The 12,367-nt window shown below is 45.6% G+C and overlaps 1 protein-coding gene across 1 annotated transcript; it reads right to left on the bottom strand.

Moving 5' to 3' along the window:
• Window positions 1-10,100: 10,100 nt before the first annotated feature.
• On the bottom strand, window positions 10,101-12,346 carry LOC119436599 (SNW domain-containing protein 1). Its single transcript, XM_037703501.2, has one exon. The coding sequence runs from the start codon at window positions 12,251-12,253 to the stop codon at window positions 10,658-10,660; it is 1,596 nt and encodes a 531-aa protein (XP_037559429.1). The 5' UTR covers window positions 12,254-12,346; the 3' UTR covers window positions 10,101-10,657.
• Between the last annotated feature and the right edge of the window lie 21 nt (window positions 12,347-12,367).

Raw genomic sequence — 12,367 nt, 5'->3', positions numbered from 1 at the left:
GCAGACAAATGAGCCAGGGCCGCCAGGGGGCCAACTACTGCCCTAGCCCCCTAGCGGTCACGAAACAGCACTAACGAATCAAACCGGACCACGAAACCACGAGCCCCACCGCAGAATAAGAAACCATACCCCACGAGTTCTAGCCTTCTAGCGAGGAGCAGCGAGGTCAGGTTGCACTCGCGAAGCCATTGGGCACACGCACGTAAAGTCCTGCGGTGGTGGTGCTGCGAGCACGGCTTTTGTAGAGGCCTGCGTGATGTCAGCCCACAGAATCGCACCATTCGCTCTTTTGTCGTCTGCTACACAGATCACGGTGCAGGCATGTGCGAGTCAAGTTTAGCATATGGACCAGCAGCGTTTTGTCCGAGGTTTTGATTTCTCGTTTGTGGTGGACTTTTAATGCATTGGACATTTGCTGGGAATATAATCGCGATTTTTTTGTGGCTGTCTAGCTATTTTCCTTAGCCAATACTGATTATTGCGCAGTCTGGTCGAAGACGGAAACGCATATAACGTCTTGATGGCCTTGCACAAAAATAGGTAAATGTATACATGGACAACCCCGAAAAGGAACTCGGTTTCTCTTTCTTTTTTTTTCTTTAATTTCTTCATTTCTTCGCGAATCCTCCCAGATTTTCCTAACCCGTCGTCTTTCCGAATATATTTGTGGATGTTGGTTCTTTATTCTAATACGGTTGTCACACGGCGCACTTGTGATCCCGATCGAGCCCGATCCGGATCCAATGTTTCTCGGTCGTGATTGGCTTCTTTGCACTTACATCCAGCTCTGTTCCATGTAACAAAATTTCCTACAGAAAACCTGAACACACAAACACACACACACACACACACACGCACACACACACACACACACACACACACACACACACATATATATATATATATATATATATATAATGTTGGCTTGTAGGCATCTCTAAAGCACACCGATCTGTTAATGGAATTGTGAATTATATATGAACGGATTCGTTGATTTAGCCGTTCGGTATGTGCCATTGGGGCTGTGGCCTGTACGTGCTTGGCCAATCCTCCAGAATGGGTAACCAGACAACACAAAAAGTCCCATGGACGTCCCAAAAAAGATCCACACACCCGCATCTCCACCATTGGGGCTGTGGCCTGTGCTTGGCCAATCCTCCAGAATGAGTACCCAGATGACACAAAAAGTCCCATGGACATCCCAAAAAGATGCACATGCCCGCTTCCCCATGGAGACATCTGGTGTGCGTCAGCTTCCCACATGGGCGCTCTTTTTAAGTTTTCTTAACAGTATTTTAAATTATCCTACCAGGTACGTCTCGAGGATGTCACACCTGGGCCTTTTTTCGGCTCACACATTAACATGTGCTTGGTCTTTCACACATTACATGTGCTTGGCCTATACGCTTGGTCTTTCAGTCTCCAAGAAAGAGAAACATGTTTTCTGGCATGCTCAAATTATATCTCAAACCTTCAACACTTAAAGCTCATGCATACACCATAGTTTGCATATTTTCTGAAAACATTGACTTTCAAAACTACAGCTGGTTGAATATCCCACATATCCCACCTGTGCCAGGCCAACACCACCTGGCCAGGTGGACGGCGCTAAAAAAGGGAACTGCCCACTGCACTTCCATGTGATTGTGTGTGCACATGCAATGTATCTGCACACGGCAGACATTACATGTATATGTGATATAAATGTGTAGCGCTCAGTCGCTTAGTGTCTACCAGCACTCTAAAAAAAGTTTACACCCTTTGGGTCGTATCTTGTCCCTAAACAATAATTGTCATCTGCCTCGCTTGCGTTTCCTTTCTTGAAAACTGAGCGCTCGCTATATTCCTGCCGAGAATGCTATGTCACACTGATAACGTGCAAGCCTTTCTTGACTAGGAAGTACCGGGCTCACAGCGTTAAAGAAAGGAAATGTGCACAAGACAGATGGCGATTATTGTTTGGGGACAAGATACAACCCAAAGGGTATAAACTTTTTTTAGAGTGAGGTGTACTGCATGTATCCACTGCGAACACTCGCGGTGGACATTGGGCAGCTGTTTTTATGCTGAATTGTACTTGCATTTATTATAGCTGTAACGAAAATATGGTAAATGTAATGATCTTCATTATTAAACACAAAGCATTTCCTGGCATTTCTGTGCCTAGCTCGAGCCAAGGTCAAATGCAAGTCCATCCAAGGTCGCAGTTATTGACAATTGAGTTTTTTTCTAAGCGCTTAAATAATTATACAAAAATCTAACTTGTTGAAACTTTGTCATTTTATTGTTTTTCACATTGGCAGTTTGACTAAGGTGCTTTGTACACAATAGTGCACGCCAAGACAGTGCTTTGAAAGCGGCACTGATGAAAATAATATTTAAAACATGTCGCATGCGTCTTGAAACACTTATTGTACCTGTGCCGAAATGTTGAATATAGGCCTTGTTTTTTTTGGTAATATAAGCTAGAAGGTAGATGGCTGAGTGTTTGCTCTTTTTGCCAGTATGATTCATCATATGGTGGGTTCCTGTCTTTTTTTTATTTTTGCAATGTGTTATGGTTTACATCAGTCTTATTTTTCAAGTTAAAGGATGGGTGCTTCCCAGTTATGCTGTATAAAAATAGTTGATGTTCTCATATGTGACATTCCTAGCTGTAGAGTTCTCGCATGGAGTCCTTATTCTGTTAATTTGACAAAACTCACTAAAAAAATAAAAGTTCTTAATTTGTGCTGCAGTTGTATGCTTATGATTCTGAAGATGCAAGAAATGCTGTGAACCTAAATTTTTAATAGACCAAGTCAATTAGTGCCTGAAGTGACAACCACCTCCCTGCCTCCATCGCTGCTATCACCAACAGTACCAACTTTAAAAAAGTGTGCCACAACCCAGTAGCGCACCCAGGATCTCTGCCAGGGGGTGGGTTGACAGTTTGCCTTAGTTTGCCAATACCATCTAAACAGCACTAATTTCAATTTCTTCATGGGAAATTGTAAAAAAAAATCGCTTTTTGCGCAAGTTTGCGAGTGTACAGACGATTGCGTGTCTTACATCTTGGTTGCAGTACTCGAAGGCGCAAGGAAAGAAAAGGGGTTAAACAAAAGGGGGGGTTAAGTCGGCCTCGGGGGGGGGGGGGGGTTACAACACCCCCCCGTTAGTGCGCCACTGCCACAACCATATATCATATCTTCCCACTTCACTCTGTAATGCCCTGCGGGGCTTGAGAGTATTGGCAATAAGTAAATAAATAAATAATCACTAACCGATTGCATTCGACACTCTATTGATACTAGCAACTTTGTTGGTTCGGTGTTTCTGGACTTCACTAAAATTAAGCTTTTGTTACTGATTTCATAACATCCTTTTTACCAAGCTAGAGGCCCTGGCAATTACTGGTTCAGCACTAAAACCCCTAAAATAGCACCTGCATGATCGAAAAGTTTTTCAGGAGGTGCTTACTCTGATACTAAAGTCACTAATCAAAGTGTGCCACAATTTAAGGTCCATATTGTCTACTATAGATTGGGCCTCTAGCTATGTGCTGGCTGCTGTCTTGCCGAGCCTAGTAAACAACATGGGCGACTGGGTATGTCCGAACAGACAGCTTCGGCACCGTGCATGTGATACTGGTATGTGCCCATTCTTGGCCTATACCCCAGAATGGATGTGCCAAGATGACACAAGGGGTATGTAGACTTAAATATATGAAAGCGATTGCGCTCCATCAGCGTCGAGCCCAGCCACTTTAAATGTGGCGTCACTGCTAGATGGAGCATCATGTCCAGAGGGAAGTGCAAAAGAGAAGCCCAGCTGCAGCACACGTCTCATGCATGACACCATTCCATGTGTGCCATTCGGTGAGCACTCTAACCGTCTCCATGCCTTGCCCAATGAAACTGCTTGCTGCTCAGGAGTTTCAAGAATGCAAGAGCTGCCGCTACGAGGCCTGCACTGCTCGCTTGGAGCAAATGCAGGCAACCAACTGCCAACGGCGCCGAAACAGACTAAGAAAGATCGTAATAACATATAATCGCCAATTACACACCCATAAGAAACATTGGTCACCAAAGGATGCATGAGCAACTAATTTTTAAAAATCTTTCTGCGCATATTTAAAAGGACACTAAAGGGAAAAACAATTTCTTCTGTATCAGTAGATTACAATCCCACAATACCAAAAACATTGCTCTTACCGTGAGAAGCCGCTTGGTAAGCCAGAAAGAAACGAAAAACACAGAAGGCAAGTGGCGACGCCACCTTGAAGTTCCCACACCAGCTCACCGTGATGTCATGGATTTTCACAGCGTCTTTTAGGTCTCAGTTAATTCTTTAGCGGTAATGATTGACTACATTGTGCTCTAAAGGAGCCCAAGACTGAATATGGCAAGTTTCATGAACATTTACTAAGCCAACGTGGCCCAAATACGAAAAATTACTTTACAAGTCGTGACGTCACAGTGAAGTGCTGACGGGGTTTCCGTGCGAAATTCAAAAAATTAACTTTAAGCTTCACTTTCTATTCTAATAATTGACCTATTGCAGTGTAATTAACAACAGCAGAGATTTTGAAGAATACTTTATCAGTCTAAGTTGATTTATTATTTTGCTTTAGTGTCCCTTTAAAAATGAAATTGCCCCTCTATCAGATAAAATAATGCCTGCTTCCATCATTTTCATATGCACCATAACCTAATTGCATTTTGTCATCAGTTGCCGGCCCATTGAATACAACACGTAGATAAAGTGGTTATGCGGAATAAGCTGAAGATTTGTGCATGCAGGCATGCGATAATGCACGAGTAATGCATGTGATGTGTGAAAAATTCTGTTGGAAGTGTTCACATGTGGTGCGTCCCTTAAACAAGCTTTACTATACTACCATCAGGAGTGGCTCTAAAAGGGAGCAGCAGACCACGCAAAATTTCCTCCTGCCCTCCCATCACCCTTCCTCCTATTCCCATGGAGTGCCCAATGATAAAATACTTTACTATACCCCCAACAAAACTGGAAAATCATGCTCTGCCACCCCCCCCCCCCCAACAGAAAGTTCTTGGCACCGCCCCTGGCTACCACATGTTTTTACAAAAAGTCCAATGAGTGCCACGTTCAAGACTGGACTGTAGGATCCATCAACCAGCAGCACTAAACTAAACTACAGGGAGCAGATGCAAGAGGCTTCCACATACAACTGCCACAGTCCAAAAGGCTGGTGTTTCTGGTGCCATAAAAAGGTCTATATTTAACGGCATTCTAGATGAGACATATTGAAAACCTCTTGCATTCCAAAAGCAGTTAGAGATGTCTGGCTGAGTGACAGGTGGCTGCTAACCAAGCAAAGATTCCCAGGGCCACAATATTGTGGCAGTGCCTTCTGCTCGATTCCAGGCCACTCTTCTCATCTACCGCTCACGGCCAGCTGATCCCATTGATAGCATGGGCGGAGCATCGCTCTAACCACTGACGTAGTGCGAAAAAGCATCAGAAAAGGCATTACTACAAAATCAACCACCGTCCCTGCCCTTGAAATGAGGTCAGTTTTGGAGTTCACAAAGGAATGTTTACGTCCTTGGGTATCTCTTGTAGCTTTCCCAAACCACAACTGCTTATAGCAATAAACCAGAATAGCCTATACTAATATATTAAGAAGAGAAAAAATGCTCATGTCTTATCCTGCTGCATGAAGCCAACCACACCAAGACTGGCGCAAACCCACAGCCAACCTGCTGCAAGAGTCATGCAACCAGAAATTCGCCAAGTTCTGGAACAGTGCTCTTGGTGCTATGCAAGACTCTGGGATGGAAAGATAACAGTCAACATCTTACCAGTTGTTTCAACAACACAGCTGCACTATGTACGGTTAAGCAAAACTGTTCCCCAGAATGATGTTACTATCCATTAAAAGTGGCAACTGGTCAATAGCAGCTCTTACTTCTGCAATCATCAATACAAGGCTCGCTTTTGGCATGTGACAGCAGTTGACAGCCTCTTAGTGACAAGCCATAAACTGCCACTTCTATTAGCACATTGTATGTAAACATTTAGGAGTGTAGTAGATCCCTGTTTATACATTCTCCGCTGTGTTTTCATGACTGCCTTGGTGAACTTGTGCACTCCCAGTACAAATCCCAAAGACTTGCACATAATACTGTATTCCTACTTGAAAAGTTCCAGAATGTTGCATCTGACATAGCTTTTTCAATGACACGATGACATTAACCTAGCCATGTTGAGAAAATGCACAATTCACTACACAATCCCGCTGAACCCAAGTAGCCAGGCCTCAATTAGGCACGAACATCCCAGCAGGATGGCATACCGGCTCCACCAACTACAAACAGCATGACATTAACATCATCAGCGTCACCACTTTCAGATGGTTATCATTACAACCAATGCATGAAAAAGCTGGAAACATGCGATCATGAGCCATGTTAAGGACAATAATGTCGCTATGTGGTTAATTCCTTTTTGTTAAAAATTAAATTCTGGGGTCTTACATGCCAAAACCACAATTTCATTATGAGGCATGCTGTAGTGGGGACCTCCAGATCAATTTTGACCACCTGGGGCTCTTTAACGTGCACAGAATGCACTGTACATAGGCGTTTTTCCATTTTGCCCCCATTGAAATGCGGCCACCGCGGCCGGCATTCGATCCCACGCCCGAGGGCGTGGGATCACAATGCCACGGCCACTATGCCACCACAGCGGGTGATTCCTTTGCATGTTGCACTTTTGATCAGTGTATATGCTGAAACTTTCCACAATGTGTCCAGAAAAATGTGCTTTGAAAAATTCAATGTACCGTCGACATGAATGCTGGAGATGCATGGCATTGAAACAGAATAGAACTTAAACAACTTTTAAAGGGGCCCCGAGCCACCCCTCGGGCTTGGTGAAAAAACACAGTCCACGGATAGCATACGCTGCTGTGAATATCTCAGCCAAATTTTGCTGTTGTGCATGGCGCATAGAGCTCGCAAGCAGAGCGCGAAGTCACCTTTCTCTCAAACGCTCTCTTTTCAACAGAACCCCACTGCTCACTCTTTTCTGGGCGCTTTATTTCAAAATATAGCAGATCTGCATATGCGGCTGCTGTTGGCCAATAGATGACATCAATCAAGAAGGGTGTTTGGATCAGTGCGCTTCTTTCTACTGTTACTGTGTTTATCTATTGATGTAGTTCAATAAACAGGCTGAAGTAAGCGAAAATCTGCTTTCGAATTTCAATAAGCATAACGTACTTCCGGAAGAGCCTGACTATCGTCTGCTCACGCTCGGCCGTGGCCGCCTGCGTAGCAATTAAAGTTTGGCCATCCTGCTTATTGGTGTCTTAGCCGTCGGGTCACGCTAATTTTGACTAGTTCTGAACACTCAAATAGCCTTGAACCACGCGAAACCTAAGGTCAGACCACACGCACGCTTGCCAGCGTGCGCTCACTCCTGGTTAGATGCCTTGGCAGACTTTGCTTCGTAATGAGCTATTGCTAGTGCTTCAAAATGTGCAAGTTGGATGTGGCTACTATCCGTCGGTCAAGCTGATCTGCACTATGTCACACTGCCAGACAGGAACATATGAGCACGAGCACACACTCTAGCCCTGCCGTGCACAAAGCAAACACTGCAGTTGCATGCAGCTGCGGTCTGCTACATAGCATAGATACCGCAGCTGCTCCACATTGCCATGACAAGTCCACTGGCTGAGCGCACTGCGGCTTGCGCAGGACAACCTTATTTGGCGCGTTGTAGGTGCCAAAATTGGAAACAGTGGCGTCTACGTGAACATGCAAAATCAAATTTGAAATGCGTGCCACGGTGACGGTCAGTACGGGGAACATTTTGGGCACACCCCGCTCCGCCATAGCCTTCGCAGTGCAAATCATCTAAGGAGCGGAAGCACCGCGAACGGCATGTTTAAATGCCAATATCTCCACTTCTGATGAATGCATTAAACAACTGTTCACGGAAAGGTATTTCTGAAATAATCTAACTTCAAATGCATTTCTCCACTTCGATAAAAAGTGGTTCAGGGATTCGTTAAGTTTAAACTGCACTGCTTTCTTTGATTCTGGTGGTCTTTTGGATCACTTTTTTCCTCACATTATTTTCTTCCTACTGTTTCATAAAAACTTGTCAATGGGGTTCAGCTGTAAAATAGATTTCCCTGTTACTTTAATTTTTGTGTCACATTTTGGTGGAGGTGCGGGGTATACTGATGAACAATTCGACGGCCTTTGGCTTCTTCGAAACGTCTGCATTCACTTATGATGTCGTCGATGCTGGTACAGTTCTTGTACACGAGAAGGTTAAAAGGTGAATCATGTGCCCTTCAGCACGTGATTCACCTTTTCATCTTCCGGCATTCGCTCGTCCACCTTGCGGCAAAGGGCAAGAACGTCCTGAATATATGTCACGTATGACTCGGTCGACGTCTGGGCGCGAGTTCCAAGTTCCTTCTTCGCAACTCGTTGTCGTCCAACTGTCCTTCCAAAAAGGTCGCAGAGCTTTTTCTTGCATTTATCCCAACTCGATAACTCCTCTACGTGTGTCTGAAACCAGAACCTTGCCATGCCTGTCAAGTTGAAGATCACATTGGCTAACATAAGGGTCTGATACCACCTGTTATTTTCGCTGACACGCTCGTACAGCCGGAGCCAATCTTCAACGTCCAGGTTGTTGGTACCCATAAACGTGCCAGGGCCACAGGGCTGAGCCAAGATGACGGTTGGCATGGTGGGCACCGTTGTGGTCGCCATTGTTGCAGCCTCTTCATCAGTCGGCATGGTGGTAACGGCCAGGCTACGTCTGCTCCGGAGCTCAGTCTTGCATGAGATGTAGCCCGCACTTCCGCCAAAATGTGACACAAGGATTAAAGTAACAGAGAAATCTATTTACAGCTGATATACAAAAGACAGGCAGCACAGGCAAGTCCCTAACGTCGTCGTCTTCCAACACCCCCCCCACAGCTCGTGCCCTCATTCTTCCACCTTGTTCCCTAGCGTTGAACCAATATATTAAAATTCAGAAATTAAGTTGTGGCTTTTAGCACAAAAAACTAGATTCAATGGAAAAAGTGAACCCATCACAAAACCATGAGCAAGGCCACACACCAAAAACAACCATAATTAATGCATTAACATTAAAAAGCTATACAAATGGCTACCCAAGGTACACATTGTGAAAGTTCATCCATGGATCTCGAAAATCTGGTGTTTTAAAAAGGGCCCTACAGCAACTCTGTTAATGCTTTCGTGCATATTGGAGACATCATAAGCTTTGGACATTTGTGCCATTATACACATTATTGTACACAACCAAATTTTTTATCTAACAATTTTTTTACAATTAATCAAGCAAACAATGCACAGAACAAATTCTGCCAATAGTGATTGTTTCAACATTATGAATGAAATAAGGAATTGAGCTAGAGACAGCCATATAGAGATGATGAATGCCACTATTGGCTGGTTCTCTTGAGCAGGTCAGCAAAGCACTTTCACAGGTGCATTAGTTAAAAAAGTGCAATGCCATAAACTTGCAATGACAAGAAGGCAAAGAAACGTCTGCATCAGCAAGAGGTGCAGCTAGGCCTCTTTAACATGCACCAAACTCTTGGCACAAGGGTGCATTTACAGTGTGTGCCCTCATCAAGATGCAGCTAGAAATTACAGGAAACCTCAATGAACCATACTAGACTAAAATTTCAAGTAGGCACAAACATGTCATGCTACCCCATTCAATGCCATCTGTAAACTGTGTCGCAATGTGAATCATGTATCAGGCAGCCCAGTTGGCCCTTCACATGGCTCACAAGTTTCAATGGTCACAGTATAATGCCAACATGCAATGTTTCAGCATTGTTTCTAGCAGGGACCTACTATTTCAAAGCCCCTTTTATCTTCAGAAAATCCAGTTAAAAAGTTTATCACTCCCTAGAAATGCAGTGGTATGGCAGAAAACAAACAGTTAATTTGTTTTATACCACAACACAATTGCATATACTTTTTCTGCTTCACATGAACACATTTGAAGTACTGGGCCTCAACTGTCTGCATTCAAAATAATGTCACTGTTGCCCAACAAAGTAATTACTGTAAAAGGACAGCATTGTTTGCTCTTTATTCACGTAGGAGTGACAAATGAACATTCTTTCCCCACATGGAAATGCACAAAAGAGAGAGTAGTTGAAAAAACGGGAAAAAAGGCTGACAAAACATGAGCAAGCCCCAGGAAAGTTCAAATGAATATCTGACATGATCACAAAACATTCAACAAAAAGATCAGAGGCAATATCAATAAAGTAAATCTTCATGAACGAGCAAGCAATACACATTTTCAACGCACTACAGCATGTAATGCGGCAAAAGCTCTACTCAACTGCAGTGAGCATTTAGCCAATGCCACATGCCTGATGGTCACAATGTGCAACATGGCTGCCAGCAGCATGGTGACCAAGCTTATTGACATGTATACACAAATATGTCAATTTCAGTGTCCATGCAGAGTGCCTGCAGTCACAAAACTATGCTGCTGACCGCGTGCTCACATCACAGGCAGCCTTTCATTCTGGGATGATCACAAGAACGGACCACCAGCACAGGGAGCTACATGTCCCAGCATAGTTCATGTTGCTCAGCACTGCACAGCAAACAAATGTTTAATCTTTGCGCCTTTTTCCTTTGTCCCTGTGGTGGTCCTGATCCTCAGTGGGCCTCTTGCTGGCTTTCTTCGCTTCTGTCAAGAACTTGTCCAAACCAAACGGATCTTCTTCCTCAAGCCGTTCAAACTGTACAGGACCATCACGCCGGGAAGAACGGTCTGTTCCTGAGAACTCCTTGTCAGGCACAAATCGTGATGTTTTCATTAGCTTTTCAAGGTCCTCTCCATATACTTCTTTGTCTTGATTTTTGGGTCGGTAGACGCCTGGCTGAGCACTTCTCCATGGCTTGTCATACACATCATAGGCGTCATCATGGCCAAAGCCACTGCTTAGCCCTTTGCTCTGGTTAAAGAGGCGCTGGTCGAACTGGACCTCAGCAGGACGCGCACCAGGCATGCCCAGCGCGATCTGTTCGCTGATGTCACGCTCGCGCTGCTTCTCCAGCTTGGACCTCTTGTCCGGTGCTGCACGGGCGATGTTACGCTCGCGCTGACGGTCCTTGTGTCTCTCGTAACGCAGCTGGTCTCTTTCGCGCACGTCCTCGTCCACGGTGGCGGCGGCAGCCTGCGTTCGTATGCCGGCGCGCTCTTCGCGGGCTCTTTGAGCCAGCTGGCGCAAATGCTCCTCTTTCTTCTCCTTTTCCTTCTGGGCCAGCTTTTTCTCGAGCTGCGCCCGCATCTCGACTGCCTCCCGAGCTTTCCTGTCGGCGATGTACAGCGCTTCGGCCAGCTTGGCGAAGTTCTCGTTGATGTGTACCTGCTGCAAGCCACGGCCGTCGGCGGCTAGCCGTTTGTCCAGGGGAACGGTGTAGCCCTTGGCGTTTTTCCAGTTGGATATGCAGGGCGGGATACGCCACTCCTGCTGCTCTTTGACCGTCACCTTGCGTGTCGGCGAGTGCATGACGGGCGCCGGCGGTGATGGGGGTCCTCGTGGGATCTTCTTGTTGATCTTGAACCTTGGCGGTTCCATAGGATCCTTCTGCACTTCAACCATCCGGATAATGCGCTGTTTGGCACCTGAATTGAACGACATGCCCTGCTGAGACGGCGTGTACCGAATGTACTGAGCAGGAGCTGTTTTCTCAGCTGCCCGAACCGGCATTGCTGCTGAAATCTTTGACTGAGTGAGCTTTTCCAACGCCAACCGTGTTTCTTCAGTCGTTTTCTCGATTTCCTCTTCATCTGGTTTCTGCAGAGACGGGTCGTCGTCGGTAGTGATCTCTGACGGCAGCATATCTTGATATCGGTGGTAAATCACCTTGTCTTTCGACTGACCCTGCCGCACAATAACATCATACTTGATCTTTCCCTGGGCATCGATCTGTACTGGAAGTGCATTCGAAGTAGTCTTGTCCTTCTTTTTGCCCATGTCCATCGGATACTGCGCGACATGTATCTCAGGAAAGGCGCCGCCATCACCGTAGTCTTCGAGACTTCTGGGAACCCAGCCTTTTCGCATACCATACGGTGGCGAAGACCGCGTAGTGAGTGCGACGTGCGTTGAAGGAGCGGCAAGTTTCCTCGCACGGTCTTCATCTCCTCGATCGAAAACAGACTGTGTAGGAGCGGGTAGAAGCGTCTGTAAAGACGCCATTTTTCCGACGACTCTATGTTCTATGCCAGAGCAGCCAGAGCTAGCCAGCGCTGCCACAGCCACAACGCGAGGCAGTGCTTGCTGCGCGGCTTCACTCAACGCCTTCCGAATGAA

This window comes from Dermacentor silvarum, chromosome 1 (assembly GCF_013339745.2).
Source record: "Dermacentor silvarum isolate Dsil-2018 chromosome 1, BIME_Dsil_1.4, whole genome shotgun sequence".
Lineage (NCBI taxonomy): Eukaryota > Metazoa > Arthropoda > Arachnida > Ixodida > Ixodidae > Dermacentor > Dermacentor silvarum.
Note: the sequence above shows the minus strand (reverse complement) of the source record. Positions and strands in the feature narration are given on the sequence as shown.

Bases quoted from the DNA above. Each gene is read 5' to 3' on its own strand.
- LOC119436599 (XM_037703501.2), bottom strand. From the start codon at position 12,253: ATGGCGTCTTTACAGACGCTTCTACCCGCTCCTACACAGTCTGTTTTC.